This window comes from Pteropus vampyrus, unplaced genomic scaffold (assembly GCF_000151845.1).
Source record: "Pteropus vampyrus isolate Shadow unplaced genomic scaffold, Pvam_2.0 Scaffold86, whole genome shotgun sequence".
Classification (NCBI taxonomy): domain Eukaryota; kingdom Metazoa; phylum Chordata; class Mammalia; order Chiroptera; family Pteropodidae; genus Pteropus; species Pteropus vampyrus.
In genome coordinates this window covers 872,942-880,819 of record NW_011888867.1, presented here as the reverse complement: position 1 = coordinate 880,819, position 7,878 = coordinate 872,942, and the positions used below count along the sequence as shown (strand labels likewise).

The 7,878-nt window shown below is 54.8% G+C and overlaps 1 protein-coding gene across 1 annotated transcript in view; it reads left to right on the top strand.

The window, feature by feature from the left end:
- Positions 1–7,878, top strand: part of CROCC (ciliary rootlet coiled-coil, rootletin) — a 37,373-nt gene that overhangs the window by 18,606 nt on the left and 10,889 nt on the right. Inside the window, exons 19-25 of the mRNA XM_023532646.1 lie at positions 810–979; positions 2,523–2,702; positions 3,395–3,529; positions 3,926–4,069; positions 4,513–4,751; positions 5,253–5,412; positions 7,105–7,284. Of these exons, the coding sequence (XP_023388414.1) occupies positions 810–979; positions 2,523–2,702; positions 3,395–3,529; positions 3,926–4,069; positions 4,513–4,751; positions 5,253–5,412; positions 7,105–7,284 (1,208 nt within the window). The remainder of the gene's footprint in view (positions 1–809; positions 980–2,522; positions 2,703–3,394; positions 3,530–3,925; positions 4,070–4,512; positions 4,752–5,252; positions 5,413–7,104; positions 7,285–7,878) is intronic.

Here is a 7,878-nt window from a genome sequence, read left to right as displayed (position 1 = left end):
GCTTCTCTGACCGACTCTCTGGGCCCCACAATCCCAGCTCCGCCTCTCTCCACGTGCCCCACCTAGTCTCTGAACTCAGGGGTTCTTCTCACTCAGCGTTTACTAAGCACCTACTTGGACTGTGAACATTAATTTTCCTGTCCACATCCACCTGAGCCAGACAGAACCAGGAGGGGAAATGCTGACAGTCTCTGGTGGGTTTCCAACCTAGGAGATGGCGTTTAGGTTGTCCACAGTGGGGTGTATCCTCCCAGTGGTCCCCTCCATTAATGCTGACAGGTAAATAGTCCACCAAGTTTGTTTATAGCAATTAGTCATTAGAGGAGATGCTTTATGGAAAGCTGGGCTGCTCTGGGAGATGACCTGTCTCCTCTGAGCCTCCATTTCCTCCTCTGTAAATTGGGGATGAGATCAGCTGGGCTGGCACGTTATGAAGCTGTGATGAGATTCTGTCAAGTGCTCAGCCAGGTGCCTGACCCACAGTAAGCAATCCGTCAGTAATGGAGGTTATCGTGTTTTTGCTGTCCTCCCCATTTGGGGGGAGGACAGTGCTCTTCATCAGTCATTTCATCCCTTTGATGCCATCCCAGGTAGGTAGGGTGGGGGACAGAGTTAGTGAGCTCAGGCAGCAGAGGGGGAAACTGAGCCCAAGAGGGCGAGAAGATTCTCCAAGGGAACCCAGCCTAGGTACCAGGTGGGCCCCTCTCCCCTTTGGGATTTTGCCCACAGAGTTCACCTAGCCTGAGTCTTTGGGCCCACAGAGAGGTTCTGACCCACGCCTGTTACTTTTCCCCATCCCCTCTGCACAGGGGAGCTGGCGAGCCTGCGACAGCAGATGACAGCGGCAGAGGAAAAGGCGGCTCTGGACAAGGAGCTGATGGCCCAGAAGCTGGTGCAGGCTGAGCGGGAGGCCCAGGCTTCTCTGCGTGAGCAGCGGGCAGCCCACGAGGAGGACCTGCAGCGACTCCAGAGAGAGAAGGTTCGGGCGGCTAGGTCAGGGGGCGGGGCTCTGAGCCACTGTCTCCTCCGTGACCTCGGGGGTGTCATCCTTCTCACTTTGCCTCCGTCTCCCCATCTGTGAAATGGAACTTCGTATCTGTTCCAGTGGCCCTAGGGACAACTGGGAGGATCCACTGGGAACGCCTTATCAAACATGCAGATTCCCAGGCCCCAAATCCGGTCCAGCCCTGGTGATCCTGATACAGGGGATCCACAACCATATTTGGGAATTGCTGACCTAATGTATAGTAGGAAAGCACTTCTGTCTGCTAAGGAGTACTGTTTGCACATGAAAGATCACTCTGGGACCCGAACACGTGAGAAAGGTGAGGAGCCAGGTCACCAGAAGACAGAACAGAACTGTCTGAGAACACTGGCTCTGGAGTTACAGTGCCTAGGTTTGGACCTGATCTTGGCCACATACTGGTTATGTTATCTAAGGTCTCTGTGTCTTCATTTCCCCATATGTAACAATGGGGATAATGATAGTGTTGGGTATAATGAGGATGAGATAAGATAATCCATGTAAAGCTCTTAGTATAGTGACTGGCCCTTTGTAAATGCTCCATAAATGCTGGTTGTTATTATTATGGCGCTCGGATATTCGACAGAGTGGGCCTCAGGATAGGGGACCTGAGTCACCCATGTTGGACAGGGGCTGCCTCTGGCAGAGATTCAGGCTGTTACTGCTTGACTCCAGGAGGCGCCATTCACCTTGTAGTCTTCTTGGATTTAGGTAGATAGTATCACACTTCTCCAGCAGGTGGCAGTGAAGCATTTGAAGTTTCGCAGAGTTGCCAGGGACTGATGCTGGGGCCAGGCATCACCCTCAGACTCTGCCTGTGGGTTCCCCGCACCTACCCAGTCACCCGGGAGCAAACTCCTGTGCCCTCTTTACTGCCCCTGCCCCACCTGACCGGTCCTCTCAATGTCACCACATCTGTGCTCTTTCCTGCTACTTTGCCGTTCCCAGACCTCACATTCCCTTCATTCCTCACAGCCAACCCAGCTCCCCTCTAGCCCTACCCCCAGTCCTGGTCCCTCTTCCTCAGCTTCCCTGTTGACTGTCCTCAGAATCAGGCCACTTTCGCATAGCCCACAAAGCCTGGTTGCTGCCCATGACTGGCCCCATTGCTTACCATGTCCCCCTCGCAGTTCCAGCTCCAGTGACCCTTAAGTATTATGATTTCCCTGTAGATCGTGTTTCCTCTTCCCTCCAGGCCATCTCTGGGACTGTCCTCTGGCCTCGAGGTTCTCTTCTTTTTCTCTCTTTCCTGGCTGACAGCTGCTTGTCTCTCTTCCAGGAAGTGTTCTCTGACCCGCAGACCAGGGCTGCTGCTCCTAGGGGCTCCCACAGTCCTGGTGTGTCCCTGTCACAGCCTTTATCGTCCATCCCACCTTGTAATTACCTGGTCACCTATCTCTCAGACTCTGGGATACAGGTAGCCCTTGCTGCCCTGAGGTTGGCAAGGGGCAGCCTGGGCCCAGCCTCATGGGTCACACGTGCCCGGGCTCGCCCCCAGGAGGCGGCATGGCGGGAGCTGGAGGCAGAGCGGTCCCAGCTGCAGAGTCAGCTGCAGCGAGAGCAGGAGGAGCTGCTGGCCCGGCTGGAGGCTGAGAAGGAAGAGCTGAGTGAGGAGATTGCCGCCCTGCAGCAGGAGCGTGATGAGGGCCTCCTCCTGGCCGAGAGCGAGAAGCAGCAGGTTCGTGTGGCCCCCACTGCTGCCTGACCGGCCCCTGTTCTGGGATTGGTTCCCACTCAGCCACCTAGCAGCTAGCAGTTACGATTCCCTCTCTGGGCCTCAGTTTCCCCACCTGCAGGATGGGGACATTCAAGGGGTGTTTGTGAAGCATCGCTAAGACCCATGTTCAGCGCACCATGCCTGGCACACAGTGGGACCTTGCAGAGTAGTAGCCACAGGTGTGACACCATGAGCACTGGTTCCAGGAATGCTGACCCACCCCGGGCTGGGCATGGAGTCCCTATGACCGTGACTGCCATCTGAGTGGTCCCGTGATGCCAACATGTTATCAGTTGACCCTCCTCAAAAAGAACTAACTCCTGACTTTCCCATAATGTCATGGGGACAGGTCAGACTGTGTCCCTCTCCTCTCCTCACCAGCTGTGTCACCCTGGGCGAGTCACTTTACCTCTTTGAGCCTCGGTTTCCTCACCTGTAAAATGGGAATAATGAAGGGCCCTGCTTCAGGGTTGTTGTGGCAAGTTAGTGAGATCTATAAATTGTATTTATGTCTAGTTACTGTTACTATTGTACCTTTCTCGGGCTGCAGAGGGGGTGAACCTGCACCTCTGCCTTGCATCTACCTGTGGTAGCCCAGGCATGTCCCCAAGACCAACCAACTCTCCACACCCTTTGCTCCCTGCTTCTCCCAGGCCCTGTCCCTGAAGGAGTCCGAGAAGACAGCATTGTCAGAGAAGTTGATGGGTACACGGCACAGCCTGGCCACCATCTCCCTGGAGATGGAGCGACAGAAGCGAGATGCTCAGAGCCGGCAGGAACAGGACCGGGTAGGGCGGACTGGGCTGGCAGGCCTCCATCTGAGCCAGGGGACACAGCCTTTCTGGAGGCGCCCCATGTCTGAAGGGGAGGCATGGCTCTGCCCTGGGAAAGCATCCAGCTGTGTGGGGAGCTTCAGCCCTCCCCTGGGAGTCCCCATCGGAGGGATGTGGCACAGCTCTGCCCTGGTGAATCCCCTAGTCTGGAGGAGAAACCAGCTCTGTGGACTGCATTCACTAGGCATCGAGGGATCACAAAAGGTCGGGCCGGCCAGCTGAAGGGGCCATGTTTGGAACTGAAAGTAAACAGTTCAGCTGGCCCAGTTGAGAGCAGTGAGGGGTCGGGGGGTGGGGGGGCAGGGATGAGAATCGGGGCACAGCACCATCTGAGGAGCCCATCTGTCCTAGAGCACTGTGAACGCCCTGACATCCGAGCTGAGGGATCTACGGGCCCAGCTGGAGGAAGCTGCCACTGCCCATGCCCAGGAGGTGAAGAGGCTGCAAGAGCAGGCCCGAGACCTGGGCAGGCAGCGGGAATCCTGCACGCGTGAGGTGAGCCGTCCGCCTCACCCTCTTCCGGGCAGCACCCCCTCAATGCTGCTAGAGGCCTGGACCGGTGGGGACCCAGAAGAGTGTTAAGATTCATCCCTGCATTCGAGGATAAATGAATGGCCAACTGAGATAGGACGCAGCAAGCATTTATTAAGTACCTGTTATATACATGTGGGACTCAGGGTGCTCAAGGAGGGGCTGGTGGGGTGCCTGCCTTCATGGTGTCTTCCATAGGATCATCGCGATCAATTATTTCAGACCAAAACACCTCTGACTCCAGCACACTTTGCCCCAAATCATAACTCACACCTGTGGTCTTAATTGATGCAGAGCAATAGGTTGGGAGACCTGTGGCCAGGGATGTGGGTTTGGGCTGGTTTCCACCACGGCCCAGCTGGAGTGGGGCCCGACCCATGTCCTATGACAACCCACTGTCCCCTCAGGCAGAGGAGCTTCGGACTCAGCTGCGCTTGCTGGAGGATGCCCGCGATGGGTTGCGGCGGGAGCTGCTGGAGGCCCAGCGCAAGGTGCGTGAGAGCCAGGATGGCCGCGAGGCCCAGCGCCAGGAGCTGGGTGAGCTGCGGCGCAGCCTGAGTGAGGGCGCGAAGGAGCGCGAGGCCCTGCGGCGATCCAACGAGGAGCTGCGGGCTGCTGTGAAGAAGGCCGAGAGCGAGCGGATCAGGTGGGGTGACATGGGCGGACCAGCCCTGAGTCTTTTGCCAAGCCCTGTCCTTTGCAGTGAATTTTGTCCCTGGAAGCTAACTTTATCCCGCAAGATTCAGGGGAAATGGCACAGGTGCGGAATCTGTGCCCTTTAACTGAAGCCTGGCATTTGGGTCAGTTTAAGTCATTTTTCCTACTTGAAGGAAAGGGAAAAGTAACAGCAGGTGGGGTTGGGTCCAGACTCCGACCCCACCTACTGGTATCTCCCTGGATACTAGTGTGCACACCCCCACCTTGAATCACTGGTCCACCTGTCCTAGCTGAGGACGTGGGCTCCAACCCCGGTGAGGTCAAGTCAGGAGGGGGCCACATGGGCAAGCAGCACTTAGGGCACCTCCCAGCCAAGATGTGGTCTGATGCATGCCCAGCATTAGCAGAAGGGGTTTCTGCGCAGAGCCACACAATGTACTCTTCCCAGGACCTGGGGCTACCTCTGACCTCTGCCCCCTGCCCCTTCCAGCCTGAAGCTTGCTAATGAGGACAAGGAGCAGAAGCTGGCACTCCTGGAGGAGGCACGGGTGGCTGTGGGCAAGGAGGCTGGAGAGCTGCGGACTGGGCTGCAGGAGGTGGAGCGCTCACGGCTAGAGGCTCGGAGGGAGCTGCAGGAGCTCCGACGGCAGGTACCCAGTGCTGCACCCTCCCTTGGCACTTGCTGTGTGTGCCCCTGGGCCAGGAGCACCCCGCTTCTGGAGCCAGGGCCCCCCATATGTAAAACCATGGGCTTGAACTATAACAAGGCTTCTTACCTAACTTTTGTATTAATGGGTGGGCTTTGAGTCCCTGAACCCCTGAAACCATGTGCAGAAGTATGTCTGCATGTGTGTGCATGTGTGTACATTTGTGTACATATGATTCACATTTTTCCAAGGAGAGGGTCCGGAGTATTTATCCAGATCTCAAAGGAATCTCTGAACAAGAGATGCAGATCCCATGAACTAGATTGGGAGCTGGCAAACTTTTTTTGTAAAGATCCCAGTAGTAAATATTTTCAGCTTTATAGGCCATACTGCCTCTGTCACAACTGCTCAGCTCTGTTATCACAGTGAGAAAGCAGTCCTAAACAGTACAGAAATGAGTGGGAGTGTCCCATTAAAATTTTGTATGGATGCTGAGATTTGAATTTTATATAATTTTTATGTGTCAAAAATACTGTTTTCTTTTGATTTTCTCTCAACTATCTTTTTAAAATGAATCATTTCTAACTATTTAAAAAGGTAAAAATCATCCTTAGTGCAAGGCCTTGCAGAAGCAGGCAGTTGGTGGACTTGGACTGTCTGTACCTTGCTGGCCCCTGAACTAGATGGTCTACAAACTCATCACCAAGAGCAAGCATTTAACAAGCGCCTTCTGCATACTGGGCGCCGCCCTGGACACCATGGGCGCAGGCTTTTCCATTCTGGAAGACTCGCAGAACAGGAAACAGCCCCATTCAGACCCATTTAGGGCCTAGGCTTTGCCTCCCCCAGAGATGATATCACAGCCTGAATAACGAACCCTCTCTACCACCCACCACAGCCCCCTCTACCCAGGCCCTTCCTATTGGGTGATGTCCTGGAACCACAGGAGTCCCTGAAATTTGTGGCTTTTTCTGGGTTCTTTGAGTGCCACAGTATGATCTCATGTTCCCCTTACTATGGCGCCGTGGGGTAGGTAGGCCTTACCCCCTACCTACTCCTATGTGGAAACGGGCTTAGAACACACCTTTGCATCCCACTTGTCAGAGATCCAATCCCAGGCTGCTGCTTGGGGGCTGTGTGACTTTAGGCAAGTCACTTTCTCTCTCTGAGCTTCAGTTTTCTCATCTTTTAAATAGGGGTAATGTTAGTATCTACCCCATATAAGTTACATGGAGATTAAACAAGTTGATATGAATAAAGTGCTTAGAACAGGGCTGGACACGTGGTGAGCAATAGTTAGGCATTATACAGGTAAAAGGTGACCCAGGGAGCTGTGGTTTCTGCCTTGCAGAACTCCTGGTCTGATGGGGTTCTGCCCTCCTTCCCCCGATCCCTGTAATAGGTAGTTACGATCAGATGGTAAACTGAGGTCACTGGTGCCCAGGTGCCTGGCATGGCTCGAATCTGGTAGCGTTATCTTGGGCTCCCAGTAGATCTGGGGTGGTGTTCGATGTACATGTCCCTAGACCAGTGTGCCCGGATGCCTCCTGTGCCAGGCATGGACTGGGCAGCATGTAGAGGCACAGCTGAGCAGGATGCTATCAGAGCCGGCAGCCACTCCCCAACACCCTGGGCCAGAAGGGGCTGTGGCTGCTGAGAATGGGTCCTAGGTCCTATGTCTGCTCTCTCACACAGATGAAGATGCTGGACAGTGAGAATGCCAGGCTGGGTAGGGAGCTAGTGGAGCTGCAGGGTCGCCTGGCACTGGGTGAGCGAGCAGAAAAGGAGGGCCGTCGGGAGGCCCTGGGCCTCAGACAGAAGCTGCTGAAGGGCGAGGCCAGCCTGGAGGCCATGCGGCAGGAGGTAATTATGTGGGTGGGCAGGCTGCCTGGAGGAGGGTGGTCCTAGGAGGCAGTTACGGTGCTCTGTGCCCCTCTCCTTCCTTCAGGGAGAAGTAGGCAGGGACTCCAATGCTGGAGTCATTCTGAGAGACCACTCCCTACGACTTGTCACTGTCCCTGCTCCTTGAGATTCTTCCCCAGATGTAATAGTAATAACAGCTGCAAGAATGTGTAGCAGAGGAGGGAGGGATGAGGGGAGATCTGTAGATATAACCTTGTTTGATTCTCCTGGCAGCCTCATCAGGTAGGTACAGTTAGCCCCATTTTATAGAGAGAACCAGGCACTGAGGTCAAGAGAGCTCAAGGGATCTACTCAAGGTCTCACAACTGTGCAAGTCTGTCAGACTCCAAAGCCTGCACTCTTTCCACTCTGCCTTTTCTGGCTTTTTCACTACATTGAATCAATGGCGTGACCTCGACTAAGTCACATAAACTCTCTGCTTCAGAGCACTCATGGGATAGGGGCTGGCGCAGCAGCAGAGGTATACTGAACCTCGGCGGGCCCTGGTACCTACATGGTGTCCAGTAGATGGTGGTTCCCAGTGAAACTGTTGACTGGGAGAAGTTG